This window comes from Xenopus laevis, chromosome 5L (assembly GCF_017654675.1).
Source record: "Xenopus laevis strain J_2021 chromosome 5L, Xenopus_laevis_v10.1, whole genome shotgun sequence".
Taxonomy (NCBI): Eukaryota; Metazoa; Chordata; class Amphibia; order Anura; family Pipidae; genus Xenopus; species Xenopus laevis.
In genome coordinates, this window is record NC_054379.1 from 129985821 (window position 1) to 130005790 (window position 19970).

At 40.2% G+C, this 19970-nt stretch overlaps 1 protein-coding gene across 6 annotated transcripts; it reads right to left on the reverse strand.

Annotated features, from left to right (window-relative positions):
* Positions 1-2272: 2272 nt before the first annotated feature.
* zic4.L (Zic family member 4 L homeolog) lies at positions 2273-19866 on the reverse strand. 6 transcript variants are annotated; one of them, XM_041562036.1, is made up of 7 exons: positions 19493-19866; positions 17591-17696; positions 14739-14859; positions 12479-12555; positions 7432-11509; positions 6727-7329; positions 2273-3332 (listed from the first exon to the last, which is right to left on the reverse strand). In XM_041562036.1, the coding sequence occupies exons 5-7, from the start codon at positions 7877-7879 to the stop codon at positions 2893-2895; spliced, it is 1491 nt and encodes a 496-aa protein (XP_041417970.1). In that variant the 5' UTR covers positions 7880-11509; positions 12479-12555; positions 14739-14859; positions 17591-17696; positions 19493-19866; the 3' UTR covers positions 2273-2892.
* Positions 19867-19970: the final 104 nt, after the last annotated feature.

A 19970-nucleotide genomic window follows, 5' to 3' on the forward strand; every position in this document is an offset into this window, starting at 1 on the left:
AGACTCTTTGAACAACCCGAATTTGATGAGGGCCCTTTCTTCCATTCTTCTCCCTTAAAAACCATTTCCTCGCCTTTTCAATCGCGCCCATCAAATCAAAATGAATTCTGTGATCAGCGCAGAAAGGAGAAACAAAAAAAAAAAGGTCCTGTGACGCCTCAATTCAGGCGACTCTTTTCTCTGCTCGGCGTTATTCTGCGTCTTCCTCTGATCGGGAACAAGTGCCCCCCATTCGCGTGGGTTTTGTTTAGTGGAAATGAAATGAAAATGATTTAGCTGGAGTCAAACCAAATAATATATACGTGTACACACACACAGGAGAAAGGCTCATTTGGGCGTATATATTATGTCCCTAATGAAAGGACTGGAGGGGCTCCAGACTTTGCCTTTCACGAATTAAAGTCTGACTTGCCCATTGCCATAGAAATCCTAACTCACCATGAAGATGCACCGGAGAGAAGAATGGCTCTTTGTGGGAAGCAGCTTTGATGTAGAAGGCAGGAGATTCAGCCTTTCAGCTGCGACTGTCTGCATTACCTTGAGTGCAACAGGGCAGACATCTGTAACAAGCGAATGAAAAATGAAAGGTGATTAGCCCCCAGAATTAGCCCCCAGAAGCCAACAGTTTGGGAAATTCACACCCAGAGACACGAATGGGAAGCAGATCTGATGGCTCATGTGCAGATGCTTCTCTCCACTCTTGGGGCCCTTGGCGGATTCTTTCAGATGAGGCTGATCCAGATGGAACTGGACTTGGAGTCCTTTGCCCTGTGTGAGGCTCTATTATTGTTTATACATCATGCAGCTTTCTAGCTGGAGCTGAACTGCAACTCACAAATTCCTCAACACTTGTAACTGTTGGAGCTTTGTCTGTTTAACATTTTTTACTGACACCATGTTCACTTTTTAGATATTTTTATGCCATGCAGAAGTCTGCATTACTATAGTCACTATCCTAAAGTAGCAGGCCTGACCCCTGATACCACACATCCAATAACTACAGTCTCTTCTGCTACAACAATTGTACCCAACTGTACACAGTACCCCTCAATCATTGTCCCTTCCCTCACACCAGCTTCCCTACTATACACATTGTTCTAAAGTTGCACTCCCTTCCCTGACCCAATCTTGACTTACTATACACTATATCCCACTGCAGCAGTCCTTTCACTCAAGGCATATTGTCTTACTATCATTTGTTTTACTATATGTATCTCCCCAGGGGCGTAACTACAGAGGAAGCAGACCCTGTGGCTGCAGGGGGGCCCAGGAGGTACAGGGGGCCCAAGAGGCTCTCATTGATGAGCAATTTGAACATATATTGGTAAAACAGGACAAACACTGGAAATGTTGGGGGCCCTAAAATTAATTTGCTGTGGGGCCCAGCAACATCTAGTTACGCCACTGACGCCACTGCGTCTCCCATTTGCAGTCCCTTCTTTAACACCACTTATAACCCACTATCCTACAGTTGCCTTCCCCTGAGTCAGCTTTCCTAAATTACCCTAACCCCATCTTGCCTAACTATAGAACTGTGCCACCGTTACAACCCCTTCCCTGTTACCCTCTTGCTTGTCTTCAAATACTATACTACAGTTGTAATTATTTCCCTGTTACCCTCTTGCTTGTCTTCAAATACTATACTACAGTTGTAATTCCTTCCCTGCTACCCTCTTGCTTGTCATCAAATACTATACTACAGTTGTAATTCCTCCCCTGCTACCCTCTTGCTTGTCTTCAAATACTATACTACAATTGTAATTCCTTCCCTGCTACCCCCTTGCTTCTCTTCAAATACTATACTACAGTTGTAATGCCTTCCCTGTTACTCTCTTGCTTGTCTTCAAATACTATACTACAGTTGTAATTCCTCCTCTGTTACCCTCTTGCTTGTCTTCAAATCCTATACTCCAGGTGTAATTCCTCCCCTGTTACCCTATTGCTTGTCTTCAAATACTATACTACAGTTGTAATTCCTTCCCTGGTCCCATCTTCTCTTCAACACAAACTATATAACAGCTGCAGCCTGCCCGAAAATAAACCTCTGAGGTGCATAAGTCTCCCCACAAAAGTTGGGGTCCTGCTAGCCCCCATAACAGTTGACTCATGCCTTTATCATATCCCTGCCAATATCCAACATATGAACCACGTGCCCAGCACAATCCCAGTCCAATACCCCTTTATGTTAGAGCCCTGTGAATGATTCCCATGATATAAACACATACACATATAAATATATACACAAATTATATAGAAATTAACTTCAAATGCCTTTTCCACAATAATAATAAAAAAATTTATTTACAAGACATGAAGAATTCACCGTCCACATTGTATCTTTAACATGGAAACATGTCACACACAAGCTGAAAGCTCTGCCTGTAACTGTACAAGGACAATCGCACAATCCTGCTGCAAGGAACACACTTGATACAGTAGGAGGCCACCCTGAGCCCGGCATCATTTGATTCCCAGCAAACAGTCCCCTTGGGATGACCTTCAGCTGCAGTATGATTGGCAGTAGTCACTGAGAAAAGTGGATTTTTATACAAAGCAGTAACAAAAAGAGCTTTAATATAAAACAGAAGAGCCAGGGGGACAGTGTGAGCTTTGGGCAATTGATCTTGCCTACATTAACAAAACACTTTGGCTTGTTGTTGTTGAACAATATGCACGACCAGCAAGGGGACAGGGGGAAAACCTGTTTGTGCTTTTATTAAATAAAAATAATTAAAAAAAAAACAGAGACCCACAAGAAGTCAAGACTTCCCTTTTAAGCACAGCAAATGGAATCAAATGGAATGTGTCCTACACTGGAGCCCTTAGCAATTCACACGGGTCCCCTCTCACAAGTCTTTATAAAGTCAGTGGTGAGAGTGAATCGCCTGAAGTTTAGAAAGTGTTTGTGGCTTGCCAGTTGCTGTAGGACGGCTTCCTATGCTCAGGTGAGGGAGTGTTGCTGGGAGGAGTAGGGATGCCGCTAGCCGCTGAGCCCTGCTGACACACGTACCACTCGCTCAGGTTGGCTCCCTGCGATGATGTCGGAGGCTCAGGTTGAGAGGACGTGGCCCCAGGGTCCTGCCCTGAGTCTGACGAGGGGGACACTAGGGAGGGGATGGAGGATTCGTAGCCTGAGCTGGGAGGTGGCGATTTGCAGTGTACTTTCATATGTTTCCTCAACGAGCTGGGGTGTGTGTACGACTTGTCGCAGCCTCTCACTTTGCAGTTGTAGGGTTTGTCGCTGGTGTGGACATGAGAGTGCTTTTTCCTGTCGCTGCTGTTGGCAAAGCGCCTGTCGCATCCTTCAAACTCACATTTGAACGGTTTTTCTCCTGTAAGACACAAATAAATCAGAACCCCGAACCGAGCATAGAATTCATTACCTTCCATTCATGTTTCAGGGTAAGGAAATAGTTTATAGTTGAATGTATTTCGCAATGTGATTGTCTGTGTATGTGTGTGTATGTGTGTGTGTGTGTGTGTGTGTGTATGCTTGTGTCAATGGGGGTGTGTGGGGGTGGGGGCGACTGAACAGTTACTTGCCCTGTCCTAAAAAAAAAAAAAAAAAGATTAAGCTAAGATTGTTTTAAAGCAAATAGTCAATACTACAGAATACAATCGTACAGGAATTAGTAAACTTGAACACTTTTTGTTAGTTTATAATGTATAAAAAACTATCACTACTGATACCAAACACTCTAAACTATTCCATGTGCACCTCGAATATTTTAAATATAACTAAATTTGCACAATATATATATATATATATATATATATATATATATATATATATATATATATATATATATATATATATATATATATATATATATATATATATATATATTTTGGGTGTGTATATATATATATATATATATATATATATTCATATTTATATATATGTGTGTGTGTGTGTGTGTGTGTGTGTATAGAGAGAGAGAGAGAGAGAGAGAGAGAGAGAGAGAGAGAGAGAGAGAGTAATAATAAAAAAAGAAAGCTATTTGCATTATATATTTTATATATTTTATATTATATATTTTCGGTGTTAGTAATGTATTGATAAAGATCTCATTTCCCCCTAACATAACATCATTACACGTACACTATCTACAATACATTTTATAAAAATGAAATAAATCCCAGTATGGATCTCATTAATATTAATATCCATTTCCCATCCTAAAAATACGAATATTCATTTACCCAGACCTCTGGTGATAAGACTCGTATAATCGCACGTGGGTGTTGGGGAAGGGGACACAGCATTTTTATTAAGGCCCTTTACACCAATAAGCCTATTGCATTTTCAGTAATTCGTAACGTTCTGCAATGTCATTTGAAAAATCAGCATTTTCGGCTCATTCCACTCGTGCTCGGCTATTCGTTCAGGATCGTGCGGGGCAGATATATTCCTGAACAGCCTGTAAAATATACAGTAGACAAGACTTTCGTGCTACACTCTAAACTGATCCCCAATTCCCCATCTGTTGTAGTAAAACTCCCAGCAAGCACATTATGAAATCATATCCCATCGCAAGGGGAAATCTTGGCACTGGTGCTGGATAAATCCGTGAATTAGTCACAATACTTTGTCTCTGTAACCAGGTGGAAATCACAATACATTATACATTATACATGTTTCCACCCACCCCCAAACAAACATCCCCAAAACGCTGCAATAAAGATTGTTGTAAAATATGAATAAAATAACCGGAGGCGATTGATTCATTTCATTTAAAGTCGGAACAAAGGTAATTTCTCTTTGCACCAAATCGTAGACTATTAGGGAGAGTATAGATATATATAAAGTGCATAGATTTTCTTTGGAATCATTTCGATACAGTGTTGCCATTGGTCTCTCTCTCTCTCTCTCTCTCAAATGGAACTGAGTTATTTCAACGTAGAACACTTATCTTATTTCTGCAATAGGAAGGATTGTGCCATTAATATTTCACAGTACAATCAGCCCTTCTCTTCAATGAAGAAACGTTTCCATGAATAATTTGTAGCAAATTAAATTGCACTTTAGATACTATTTTTCCCCCTCTCCCTTAAAGGGGAACTATCATGAAAATTTAATATTAGCTTCATCATACTGAAATAAGAAGTTTTCTTTTTTTTTTTTTTTTTTTATTCTTTTATAAGAAGTTTTCTAAATGCAATCAATTAAAAATTCTGCACTGTTTCTGAAATAATCAAGTTTATCTTCACTGTCCCTCTCCCAGCGTCTGTTTCTCTTCATTCTTGCAACAGTTGGGTGTCAGATATTAATTGACAGTTAGATACAATATGTCTTATAGGGGGGCTCCTTTCCTAGCAGATGTATTAGAACTCACTCAAATAACTGGTTTCGGTACAAATACAATCTAACAAAATAACTGCCTTTTGCACAAATCCTGCATGTAGAGAGACATGATGTCTGGTGATTTTAATAGAGTGAGCTCTGATACATCTTCTAGGCAAAATGAGCCCCCCTATAAGATATATTGGATCTAACTGTCAATGAATATCTGACACCCAACTCGTGAATGAAGAGAAACAGATGTTGAGAGAGGGAGAGTGAAGATAAACTTGATTATTTCAGAAAAAGTACAGAATTTTCAATTGATTCTATTTAGAAAACGTTTTATTTCAGTATGTTGAAGCTTATATTGAATTTTCATTCTCCCCTTTAACTCGGGGTGTTAGGGAAAAGATAAGTAAAAACGATCCTTGCAGGATTGGGAAGCAGTTTTTGTTTTTGCAGGGGCGATATAAAAAAAAAATCTAGGTAATGCGCTTAGATGTGCGTGTGTTGGAAAGCCCAGACCCTGAATCCCAGATGCTGCACTGGATGCATCAGGGAGGCGCTGCACCCACACTTCAAGGCTCACAAGACAAGGGAAAGTTTGTTTACTGAGGAGATTGCTTGTCATCAAAGAGTAGGTTTCTTTTTTTTTCTCACAAGATGCACAGCACCTGTTCCCTGCTACCCACAAACGTGCAGACTTGCCCTTTATTATAAGAGGCTCGTAAGGCAAAGCAATTAGGCTGTCTTGTGTTGTGTGCAACAGCCAGCGAACTTCAATGGGCTACATCCAGCTCTGTACATTGCATTAAACGCTACAGCTTCCCTTGATCTGCAGCAGCAGCTATTAAAATATCCCATTTGCCTTCTCCTTTAAAATCTGCTTCTAAAAATATGCCACCAAGACTGAGCGTGATATTTACTAACAACCGTCCTGCTAAGAGATTTACATATATATAAAGAAATAAGGCACATTTTATTGTGCTATAAAACCCCTGTTTTGTATGTGAATTTTTTTTTTTAATCTTATTTCCCAACCTGAGGGGAAGATAAGGTGTCAATCTGAATTAGAATTAAATATATTTAGCGCAAAAACGCACTAATCCATAATTTCTCCTGACCATAAAATCCTTTTTTTTTTTTTGTGTGTGTGTCTCGCTTATAAATTGTTTCGTATCATTTCATAAATATTAATTAGGTTGAAGGAAAGTTTACAACCACGTGTACAAATCTATTTACCTTTTTTTTTTTTATCCCTTTCCTTCATTTCTAATCCCCAGAGTTTTAAATCAATCGGATCACAAGATGGAAGCGGCCATAAAATATCTCTAGGGATTGGAATCAATTTATTTCTATGGCCATGATGTTGTAAAACGAAGTATAGTGGCATAAAATCAAATGTACAAGTGAGGAGAGGGCGATGGATGTAAAATACTGACCTGTGTGAGTTCTTTTGTGGATCTTGAGATTTTCTGATCTCGCAAAGACTTTGCCACATCCAGGGAAGGGGCAAGGGAAAGGCTTTTCACCTGTGTGCACTCTGATGTGGTTGACCAGTTTGTATTTAGCCTTGAAAGGTTTCCCTTCTCTTGGACATTCCTCCCAGAAACAGATGTGGTTGGACTGCTCTGGGCCCCCAACGTGCTCCACGGTGACATGGGTGACCAGCTCGTGCATGGTGCTGAAAGTTTTAGAGCAGAGTTTTTTGGGGAGCTGATCTTCCTCTATCCACTTGCAGATGAGCTCTTGTTTGATAGCCTGTCTCATGTAACGGAAGAAGGCTCCAGGGCCATGGTGGTGAGGAGTGATGTTCATGTTGAGGTTCATGCCACAGTAGTTGTGAAGAGATGGAGAGGCAAAATGATCTGTCCTAGTAACTGGCTGGGAGAAATGATCAGACCTGGTGTACATATCTCCAGGTAGCCCCAGTCTTATGTGGCCGTTCAGAGGCTGCCCACCTGGGGTGGCATGGGACGCTTGCTCAGGAGCTCCAGAGAAGTAGGGATGGCTTCCAGCTTCCGTGTGGTGCCCATGGTAGCTACCTGTTGTTGAAAGAAACATTCCATGGTGAGATGGTGAGTGTTGCTCAGTGAGACCTGGCATGACTGGTACTGTCACATCTCTGCCTATTAGCCAGTCCCTACCTGCTGCACAAATTGCCTGAGCTGGATGGGGGAGAGATGAGTAGGATCCAGCTGGTGACTGAGCCGGCCCAAAAGCTCCTGTTTGACTGGAGGCGACTTCAGCGTGGCCTGCCATATGATGATGATGATGGTGGTGGTGATGGTGGCGGTGGTGAGGGTTATGGGCAGGGCTGAGTTTCAGGGCCCCTGGATGCCCTATGTGTTCTGTCCGGAAAGCAGCACTTGGCCCTAGGCGAGAATCAGCAGCGAACTCCCCAGGGTGCACATGAGCCATTGAGTGGGAATGAGCCACATACCCCGGGTAGCCAGTCACGCTCTGAGGGAGGTGAGGAGGATGATGATGATGATGAGGATGATGCGCCCCTGCCAAGTCTACTAATCTCAGCGCCGGGTTCCGCTTTGTAAATGGAGGCTCCATCCCTGTGTTCCCCAAAGCTTCCACACTCATGGCTGCTAATTCTACAATCACCTGGCTGTGGGAAAAGAATAAAATAAAAACTTTTCCCTTCCCCCCGTCTCAAAGTTTTTCAAGTTTTTTTTTTTTTTTTTTGCTTTAATGTCTACGTGGAATCCCCTGCGCTTGGGAAGCAGCAGCAGGAAGCATCGAGCCACTGAATAGAGATTCATAGACAAGGCTACTGCCCAGAGAGCGCAACAATAACCCGCGCCTCTGATTGGCCGCCTCCGCCTGATTGGCGTCTGGCCTGACAGCTCCTGCTGAAACCTGAAAGGATTGAGTGTGAGGGGCGAAGAACGTGACACTGCGCCTGCGCGCACCATTATTCTCCCCCTCCACTCAAGCAATAATAAACTATCCCCGGTCACTAGTCCTTTTTTTCTTTTTTCTTTACGGATTCAGAGAGAGGAACGAAAAATGATAGCACCAAACTTTTTTTTTCTTTTTCTGGCAATTTATTTGTTCCCTTTATAGAAAGAGCACGCGCTGCTTCCAAATGGCACATCACGGGTTAATGTGGAGCCTCATGAATATGTGGGAATGGCACAATGACTCCATGGCTTGTCTGCAGAGCAGCAACTCCTCTAACTACAGCCCAATCTGTCTGTGACAGCAAAGCCTGGGCGCAGATCACTTAGTAGATAAATAGCGCTTCCCTACTCATTTCCAACATATTCAGCAGCCAGTAGTTCCTGGCTCAGGTCCACACCTACCCCTGCAAGAATTTGTGTATGTGAGATTGTGCAAGGGGTTGCCAAATATCTAAGGAATGTATAGGTTAGCCCTATGTTCATTGTGTTTGCACATGCAGTTATGTCTGGCGCAATCACATATTAACTGATGCAAATCTACATGTCCTTTTCCTTCCAATGAAAGATTAAAATCAATCTCTCTATGGCAATGCCTATATATATATATATATGTGGGGGGGGGAGGGGGTGTTGTAACTTCACTTCGTGATTGTTTCATTATGTGTTAATCCAAGTGTGTGTAATGGAATAATGGCAGCGCTGGTTTACACAGTGAGACCACATTGTTTCTGCCTAACGGGTCATTCTTTCACACTGGAAGAGACAGGCCATTCATTGTCAATGGAAGTTCTGAAATGTAACATAGACTTATGGAAGGTCCAATAAAAGGATATGATTGTTATCTGCATAGCCCAAATAATATATATACCCTGTGGAACTGTACTGAATGATAAAGGGGTGGGTAAGGATATAATTCCACAGTAGTTGTTATGCCAACAGCTGCTATGGAATTGTATAATATATCTCTTCCAAGGCTACTGCACACACTTGTAGTTCAGCCACATACCCTGGTGCTCCCAGAAGTTACACAATATAAAGATAAGTATATGTTGGTGCACACAGGTCCTAGGTTTGGGTCGAAACTTTTGAATAAAGATATATCCTGAAGAAAAAACAATTACACTTTACATATATATATATTTTTTTTTTTTTTTTTTTCCACCAAGAAGACCAGCAACACAGGAAGTTTTGTGCAAAAATAAAGATTATATTTGTATGAGCATATTAACAGTTAACAGCCAACAGTTGCTGGTCTTCTTGGAGAAAAAAAAATATGCCACCCTCCATATATATATTTATACATTAATTGGTTTATTTCATTTTTTAAATCAGTTTAGCAGGAGCAGCACATCCATCCGATCGGTTGCTTAACCCAGTTATTAGCAACAATGTGTGACTAAACAGGAAAGTCTAGTCTGATGAAAGGACTGCCGAATCGCTGCAATTTTGTCGCACTCTATAGCTACAACTAAACAGGTTTAGCAACTGACTAGTATTTAGTGTATCCGCTCCTAGTGTACTGTGTTGTGGCGGCATCCAGTGCTTGGAGCACTACAACATAGTTTTATTTGCTGTTTGTTAGGTAACTATTATTTTAATTTACTTAGTTTTTTTCCGTTAACGTAACAACTACTGTCAAGTGTGAGTTAATGAGTTTAAATGTGCAGGTTTGTAGCGAAAGGTGGTGGTGCCAATGACACACATAACCCACTATATAACTTGTGCTTATGTGTCTGAGAAGTAGTGTAGTGAATAAGGGGTGTATATTTGTTCTGCAGTGAGTAGTGTAGTGAATAAGGGTGTATATATGTGCTGCAGTGAGTAATGTAGTGAGTTATGGGTGTATATATGTGCTGCAGTGAGTAGTGTAGTGAATAAGGGGTGTATATATGTGTCTGCAGTGAGTAATGTAGTGAATAAGGGGTGTATATATGTGCTGCAGTTAGTAATGTAGTGAATATGGGGTGTATATATGTGCTGCAGTGAGTAGTGAAGTGAATAAGGGGTGTATATATGTGCTGAAGTGAGTAGTGTAGTAAATAAGGGGTGTATATATGTGCTGCAGTGAGTAGTGTAGTGAATAAGGGGTGTATATATGTGCTGCAGTGAGTAGTGAAGTGAATTATGGGTGTATATATGTGCTGCAGTGAGTAGTTAGTGATAAGGGGTATATATACACTGTATGTGCTGTAGTGAGTAGTGTAGTGAATAAGGGGTGTATATATGTATGTGTATGCTGAGGGCATATTTATTATAGTGAGTGTGTAAGAGTGTGAGATTGGCATACTGTATTTGCGCTAATGAAGAATCTAATGGTTACCAAATATTTACATGTCTGAAACATTATGAAAAGGTCTTAAAGCCCAGAGCTGCATGAGAATCAAACAAGAACTGACCCTGTGGAGAGACAGGGACAGGTTAATAACAAGGAACGAGGCAGGAGACAGACTCACTTGGTACTATCACACACTCACTATTGCTGCTCAGCTTGTATATACAACAGAGTGTGAGCAATAAGAAAACAGCTGGACACAAAGAACAATCCACTTATGAAAAAACAGCAATAACATGGAACTTTAGGGGCAGACAGATAGGAATATTCCAATTTTTTACAAAAGTATTCTAATTTTTAAAAAATGGACAATTCAATTGATTACAAGTAGCCAAGCAACTGTCAGCGTGCGCTAAATAAACCTTGTGGCTTGTAATTGGACGAGAAAATATTTCTAAATATGCTGTGAATAATAAGATGTCGTAAGGCTGCTCAGTGCCCAGGTAGAACTTTGCTGCTTTTATTCATTCAGGGCCTTGTCACCAAGCAGAAGGACAGCCAAGCCTGGCTCCAAATGTATCTTCTGCCTAAACACTTACCCCCAGATATCTGAGTGTATCACACTTCACTATAAACTGGTAAGAGTAAAACATGAGCAGGGACGTGACCATTTTATAATGAGAAGATATTACTCAGCTCCCTCCCTTTCACGTTGCACTAAAGTCTAAGAGGTAGGCCCAAATGACTTCTGGAGACCATCGTCTCCCAAATCTGAAACATTTGCCCTAAATAAATGGGCCGGATTGCCTGTAGGGGAGCAGATCTGTGACTGTCATTTGTCTGAGCACATGTTCCTCTTCAAAGTGGAGCAAAGAGCCAGACACCTGCGTATCCTTTAAATAACTTGTCCACATTGTATGATCAAAGGCACTGGGTGCTCTGGGCAAGTTAATGTACATTTTAAAAAGAGAAATATCTTTGCACAGTGGTGGAGTCCATCCAAGTTTTCCCCTCTGTTTGGTGTTTCACATGGATCTGCTTAAAATAGTTAAAGGGGAAATTCGCCATAAAATGAACGTTAACTGTGAAAAGACTTCATTGACATTTCTTTCATTTCTCTTTTATGTTTACAGAAGTCAGTTTTTTTTTCTTATGTATTTTTTGGTGAGTGGGTTTGAAGTTTGTTAAAGTGTTGTTGTGCCTGCCCAAATGACGTGTAACTAAATGGTTAAAGGGGAACTATCTTAATTTCTTCCTCTCCTTGACAAACCAACAGAGCTGTCATGTTTTATGGCTGGGACTCTAGCTATAGTTATAACAGATTTATTTTATTTTAATTAAAGTCACATTTTAAGTTCTTCAGAGTAAAGTAGATGGAAAATCAAAACAGGGGGGCAGGACTATTACAGTGTTCAAATATGCTTTTTTTTTTTAACTGGATATATTTACTACATAGAAGTGCAATAAAAACAAAGAATAAAATGCGTAAATTGAAAAAAAATAACATAGAGGTGAGCTTTTTTTTATTTATTTTTTCTCTCTCATTTTGCATTTAAACTGTAATATCTGGTATTACAAAAAAAAACGCCATAAAGCACACTGGAAATGGCGTGAATTCGGGGAGAGGAGCAAAAATATTAACCATGTTTTAAAAACCCTAGCAAGGTAAATAAATTACTAAATACATTGTAGTTGTCTTCCAGGTACGACAATAGTAATGTATGAGTTAAATCTCTCAATTTAAAGTGCTGCCATATAAGGGAAATCTTACTGTTCCTTAGTGAATATATAAAATATATTTATTTATGTGGATTTCACATGCGTATTTTTGTAGTAGTTACATATTCCAGCCTTTGTTTTATTAATCTGTTTCCTGGCACAGCACCCCAGTAGTGGAATATCCTAATTCCAGGGATTTAGTACCAAGTCCGAACCAGCAGTGCAGCCATGTGCTGTGCCCTATGAACCAAGTGAACTAATGTCAGCAAGTGAAGAGGCAGCTCTTACCTGATCAGCCTGCGGCCTGTCACCCGGTCATGGTGTGATGGTGACTGTTGCTTGCTCCGTGTCCCCCTGCAGTCTGGCTAAGGGCAAGCAAGAGCACACACCTGCATTAGAATCCTTCTGTGGGAGCTACCAAACGTGTGTGTCAGCTGCCTCCCATGTAAGAGAAAGTGTGTACCAGGAGAATGGCCATTGTGTGAAACACAGCAGCACAGTCCTGTGAGGACTTGTTTCCAACAGATCCAGAATACACACTGTTCATTGTGGCTATTTATTCATTCTGAAAGCAGCGTGGGTTTTAGGGGTAGGACAGTGGGGGCATTTGCCCACAGACGCTACACTCAAATGGGCTACTTGGCCACGACTGTGTTAAATCAGAAATTCAGTAGTCGGATCAGGCATACAAAACTTCCATTTCTGAAGCTCTTGTAAAACTCCTGCCCAAGAAAGTGCAGGTAGAACTAGTTCTACAAAACAGCTGAAGGGATCACAACTGTCCTGGACGCCTGATCCCCCCCACCCCCCAAATTCATAAAATGATGATCACCCTTAATTTGACTGTCCACCCACTTTATTTTTCACGCCTACCTATCTGGTATCAATCTGTTGGGCTAACATGAACACAGATCCAACATATAAATCAGAGCAGTGATCCGCAGGCATTGTTATGCTTTTCAAACCCCATCTCACTAATAGCTGGAACAGTAATATTTCTAACCTTGTACATTGATGTAAAATCAGTTGCAGAACATCTGTGATTGATCTGGTGGCTCAGAACACTTTCAGCACTGCATAAAGTACAGGCGCACATGTGCAGCGCATTAAACCTCATTCTATGCTCTACTCTCATATTAATAACATCCTCACTAAAACTGCAGAATTTAGATTGTAAGCTCTGTGGGGGAGGAACCTTCATCATACTGATCTCAATGCACTTCGTATGCGTAATTACAAATATTAAGTGCATTGAATTCAGTAGGATGAATGTTCTAGTTATTTCAATGTTTATTTTAGCCTTGTTAAACTATACAGCTACAAGTAGAGTTGTGTAAATATATACATAAAACTTCTATACATTCAGCAACTGCTTTCTTCCTACTAATGCTAAAACACAGGCGTTTGTGCTTGGGTCAGAGAGTGTATGTTTTGGTCCCAGGGTCAGGGAGTGTGTGTGTGTGTTTGTGTCTTTGTGTGAATGTGTTTAGTATGGTTATTAGCCAATTACTTTATTAGACAAGCCCTAATGTAATTAATTCATTCAGCCTTTATAGGGACACATTTATTACTTATATACACATTAAACGGCAGAAAATAAGTATCTATAAGATGCTGCTAAAAACATATCAATACATTAAGTTTATAGGGAGATTTCTTGCCGACCTTTGAAACCATAAATTGATTTGAAATGTACTTTGAATTCCTACACAAGTACAATCGCACTCCTGCCTGTAGGAAAAAAAACACACAAAGTGTGGTGCCTGTGTTGTATTGCTTAAACAAATGATGCTTGTGCATAATCTCCAAAATATCTAATTATTACAAATCATTAGAAAAAAAATCTTGGATGAAGCCAAAAACAACCACATTCCTTTTTTTTGCGATCAGAAATAATTGTATTCATTAACTACAGGCATGTAAATTATATATGCACCCAGCATTGTGAAAATATTGTTACTGGCTGGATTCCCTTTCCGTGTTCTAGATGATCTAGAACTCAGCAGAAGGAACGTGCGCTGTGCGCAAAAGCGCGCCTTTACTGTTCCAAGGGCTGAGCCTGTATGTAAGCGATATTTCCCTCGCCCGGGGTCGCTGATTAAAGTATCTCTGTCAAATGAGGCGTCAGTCACTAACTACTCAGACCTCTTTCTGTGGAGACCTGGTAGTCACCACATTGTGGAAGCATGGTATCCCTGCTAAAGATGATACATATCATGTAAACCCTATCAGGAAGATCAAAGTCTTCTTTTTTAATGGGATCCAATACATGTCAAACCTCATTCCAATCAAATCGTCCGTAAATGAATTCAAGATGAATATGTCATAGAATAATGTGACAATGCAGTCAACTAGGGTCAGGGGGTGGTTGTTACAATGAGAAAGTCGTCAAATATTAATTCTAGAGCGCCAAAATGAATGGTCAGAGTGCAGGATTAAGCAGATGCTGATGGCTTGAGCTGTCACTGGTTTGTGTTTGTGGAATCGACAGCAAAAAAAGAAATCCATATAAACAAGGGATATAAGTTGTGACGTATTTTAAACTTACTTGCTTTATTCATTGTGTTTTTACTCAGTCCCAATGTTGTCCTCATTACATGCAAAGTCCAGTAGCCCATTCTGCAGGCGTCTCCTATATGTGTCAGGGCTCACTTGGCGCACACTCGCAGCTAGAAAATTGAAACATTTTTGTTTAAATAACTAGCACATAAGCCCCATTTTCCTGCGTCTGTTAAATAATGCACGTTTTATTGGATTCTGAGCTACTTTGCCAAATCTAAATGGTATGGCATACATTTGAAGCATGACCAGGCTCTGCATGCAGATTTCCCTTAAGGATTTCTAAGTATGATTTTGAAGACTATGAAATGTGCTGGTCATGTTTCACTTATTGATGGCGTACAGCTAGGGATCCTTGTTAGCATTCTTTTGCTTTTTCTCTTTTTTTTTCTCTCTCTTTTTTTTTTTTTGCACACCCAGTACTAAACCCAACAGCTATTTTGTTTGTTAACGTGTTTATCTGGAGAAGGTACCATAAAACAAAAGTGCATTCTATGATTTACATAATGGACAAGAAAGAAAGAAAGAAAGAAAGAAAGAAAGAAAGAAAGAAAGAAAGAAAGAAAGAAAGAAAGAAAGAAAGAAAGAAAGAAAGAAAGAAAGAAAGAAAGAAATTACAGATGGATAGATAGATAGATATATAGATAGATAGATAGATAGATAGATAGATAGATAGATAGATAGATAGATAGATAGATAGATAGAATATAAGAAAGAAAGAAAGAAAGAAAGAAAGAAAGAAAGAAAGAAAGAAAGAAAAAAAGAAAGAAAGAAAGAAAGAAAGAAAGAAAGAAAGAAAGAAAGAAAGGAAAGAGGGAGGAGGGGTTAGACTGTTTATGTATTGGAAGTAAATGTAGATTATTCTAGAATGATACCAAAAAAATTTGTGTATTTTTTTCATTCGTATTCAGTTTTTTTTTTTTTATTACAGGAAATGAAATATACATTTCTACACACAAATAATGATATTCTTTCCCCCTCGGTAACTTCTAAAGAGCGGGTTTAATTCAGTGACCCTTTGTGTCAATGCAAATGAACGGAGATAGTAGTCAGTTTATAATGCATTTCGAATCCAGTAATCGGTGCAGAACTAGACTATGGAACATTTGGTAGACATATGTGTGCTCATGTCACTGGTCAGAGCCCCTGTGGTAAGTGCTATAGCTGCTGCCTTCAGCAAGCAAAGGGTTAAAAGTCTGCCTGCTTGTAGTCAGTACAGGTGAGGCAAGACCTGGGGGGGGGAAATACTGAATATAGAGAAGTGTGCTGATTGTTTATAGTACATTATTGCTTCCTCTCTTATTCTTCTAATTCCCTCCCCACAATTAGTTAGTATTACTTAGTATAACCAAGTGCATAACATGCTAAAAAAAACTGAGCAAAATAAATAAATAAATTTGCTGGTGAGCCCAGTGTCCTATAAATTGTATTATTTTAATGCGACATAAAGCCTGCAAAGCAAAACCACATTGTTAGCACAATAGACCCCCATCTATGGCCATAGCCCTAGAGCTGACAAGCTATAATTCACTTCTGAGGTTCATGGCCGACTTTGCGCTTTATTTATGATGAAATCAATGCTGTACAAATCACGTATTTAGCGCGTATCGATGCGCCTTCTACTAGGAAAAAGACCACAAGCGCGCACCGCCGTTTAATTCCATGTAAAATGTTTTCTTTGTGCCGACAGGCTAATTTATATAATATCCCAATAAATGCGACTTCGAGATACATAAATTATTTAATTACGGCGGTTGTTGCGATGGTCAAGTAAGTATTTCATGTCATGGGTAAATAGACTGAATTATTTATGGTTGTATTTGCAGAGCTTGTTGCTGTGGGTGAGTTTAATAGTATCTAATTAATAGCAAAAGCTAGCAATCTCCCATCATACCCCCCACACCAGCACTAGCACACACACACACACACACACAAAATCAAAGAACATGCCCATAATAATGTTGCAGAAATCCAAGGCTTCTGTATAAGCACATGTGGTGGGTCTTGGGTCAGAGGTCAGACTCTATGGCATTTCAAAAGTCGGCAACTTCAAGAGATTTATCCGTCAACACTCATTCAGACCGATTAACTACATTTCCAGTAACAAAAAAAGATGCATGGGCTCATTACGATTTAGAGCAGATTCACTGCAACTTGCACTCTTGCTACTAATAATAATAATAATAATTCTACTTTGCGTATGGAGTCAGAATACACTGGAAAGCGAAGAAGGCGCGTTTTTTTTTATTTTTAAAGTTTAGTTTAAAAAATAAAAAGAAAGAAAATCGCCCATTAATGCAGTGAAACAAATAACAGCATACTTAATTAGATCTGATTAGCACATTTCTAAATGAAACGCCCCCCCCCCATTCCAATGTATAATGGTGTATCTTACACTGACCCATATATCCCCTCAAGCCAGAAATCATATTTTTTTGTCTCCATTGAAATGGTAAGAGCGAGGAAACACAAATGTCAATGCATCAGAAAGGCTTGTTTTGTATTAGGTAAAACAGGAGGAAAATGTATTAATCAGAGAGGACAATAAAGCTGGTAATTAAATATAAAGCCCAGTGAATTGATTGCCTCCTCTGTTTTCCTTTCCCATCCCGGGGCAGTGTTAAAAAGAGTGAATCTTCCCCTGTTCCACATGGAAATGGACCTTTCTAGCCCATTGCCACCTAAGCTTTTCTTTTGCTACTTAAGGGCAGCACAAAAGGTTTAGTGAACAAAAAGAAGCAGCATTCAGTGACCACATACATGAGAATTGCAGGTAATGGGGCAGGTCAGGATCAGGTTATGTAAAGCCCCCCTCTCCCCCAAAATACATCGCTGCCTTACCGGGGCCGCTGCTGCACCTGTTGCACCATCATCAGCTTCACATCTTCCTAGGACTCGAGGGCTGCTCCTGCGCGATCATCACTCATTTTCTTTCTTTTGTGCCCTTCTGAAAGCAGTTAGGGAAAGTAGGATGAAGCAGAAATGAGCCGTCAGGATGATATTTTAATGGCTTATATTGTCACGTCGGTTCATGTGGCTTTGAACTAGAACAGCTTTCGTTTCCTGCAGAGAGCGCCGCAAATCCCACTTGATAACTTCTACAACCCACAACTTTTTTTTTTTTTTACAGTCACTGTGTAAATTTAGCCACATTCCCCAGCTATCCCTTTGTAAACTTTTCCAATGGACACACACATTCCCTTGTCTTAAAATATAAACCCCCAGCATATTACACTCCTTATTTGGGCATAAGGATTACAAGCATAATGTTTCCTACTGATTAGTCTCATCCAGTTGTACAACTCTACAGTGCAGTTATATATTCTCCACTGCTTTTCTATATTATCTCTATCAACCTATCATCTACTGTATATATATATTTACTAACGTCATCTAGCTCAGGAGTGCCCATACTTTACTAATGCGAGGTCTACTTTTAGTGATATTATCCCATTATGATCTACAAAAGAATTGATAGCATCTGTTCCATGTAAATATTACTGAAATACTGAAGATGTATATTGCTATATTTAAAATCAACAATGTCTTGTGTAACCTTAACATAAATATCTGAAAGAAAAGCATGAAACAGGAGGATTAAATAGACAAGCTGTTTGCTGACTGTGTCTTGAGATCTAGTGATCACCAGCTAAAAGTCTACTGGTAGATCCAAATTTACCTTTTGGGCACCCCTGATCCATCTAATCCTTACTAAAAGGTTGCTTAGTGCCCTCAGTAATGTGGCAGTCAAAGCTACAGTATACAAAGGCTGATGCTACATTATATAAAGGCTGGTAGGTGCAAATTAATTTATCAGGGATGTTTATTTGCACTGCAGAGAAATCCAGAGCAGATCCAACTCCCCATACAAGGCGTTTAAAAAAGGCTTTTGTGCATGTCAATTTGTGTATGAATGTAATCCTACCTGGACTGGGCTGTATGCAAAATATCCCTTCAATAGAATCAATCGAGCTTTCTTTGTTTTAAGGAATGGGGTTTTCATATTGCTGACATACAAGTAATACAGATTCTGATCCATTTATATTGCTGGATGACTAGAGGCCTGGCTCTGTGAAATATACATAGACATTGTATTTCCAAGTTCACTGCATGGAGAAATATAGGCGAATGAATGCACACAATAAATAAGGCCAATTTTAATGAAAAGGTTCAGTAAGGCGAACCATGCTGGGTTTTACTCACACAACCCCATTCAGCAAGAAGTTTCCTACAGGATTCTCCTTGGACAGAAGGCACAAAGGCAAATCATGATGTTCAGTGTCTATAGAGAACTTAACTACTTAGGTGCCCAGAATGAGAGATGGGTATTAAGAGAGGGGAAACATAGGGTAATGTATGGTGCTGTATGCTGGCACTGAACCCAAATGTGGGCATTTTCCTGAGCAAATCAAAGGGAAGTCCATTTTAATCAAAAGTTTTACTCAGCAACAAAATGCACCGCCTGGGTTTATTTTTTTTCCCTGTCCTGGTGTGGCCAGTGGAGGGATTCAGTAACGGTGACAAGGAAGACTGATTTGGGAACTAATAAAAATTCAGTGTCAAACTAATTACGTCACTCCATGTACAGAGTATGGGCAAAAAAAGCGTTTACACTGTGACATTAGAATTCGGTTCCATTGGTTTGGACACAAAGGATGGGAACAAATAATGACAGCAGCAAATCAAACAAACAGACATGACAAAAAAAAAAGAAAAAGAAAAAGTGAAGAGCTTGTCACCCACCTGTGCTGCGATGGGTACACAACTCAGTGGCTGTTTCTGACAAATGAGTCTTATCCATACAAATGTCTGACTGGGATGAAGGGGTTTATATGGGAAGAGGCCACTGGGCTCTGCATCTTCATCAGAATCTCCCTACATTTTCAGAACCAAATAAGTGGCGGTATGGGGAGAAAGAAGCAGCAATAAGAAATGAAGAAACTGCCCATGGTGGGATATTTTTTTCCTGTAGAATTTCGGCAGGGGGGGAAAGTTGCAACTCCTAAAAACATTGTTTGTCAGAAGCGGTGTCAAGCGCCTTTCCAATATCTGGGATGGATGGACCTCGGCAGCCAATCAGGAGCAGCTTGGGGCTTTGCCAGCCCTTAGTTGGGGAGGTGAGGCTGCTGGGGGAGAGGCCGAGGACCAATGGGCTCTGGCGTCCATCCGCACGTGACTCCGCCCCCTCCTCCCATTCATCAAGGGGGGACCGAGGAGTCGT

Bases quoted from the DNA above. Each gene is read 5' to 3' on its own strand.
- zic4.L (XM_041562035.1), bottom strand. From the start codon at position 7,879: ATGAGTGTGGAAGCTTTGGGGAACACAGGGATGGAGCCTCCATTTACA. The intron at 3,333-6,726 runs GTCAGTATTTTA...TGTGTCTTACAG, and splicing joins CCACAAAAGAACTCACACAG to GAGAAAAACCGTTCAAATGT.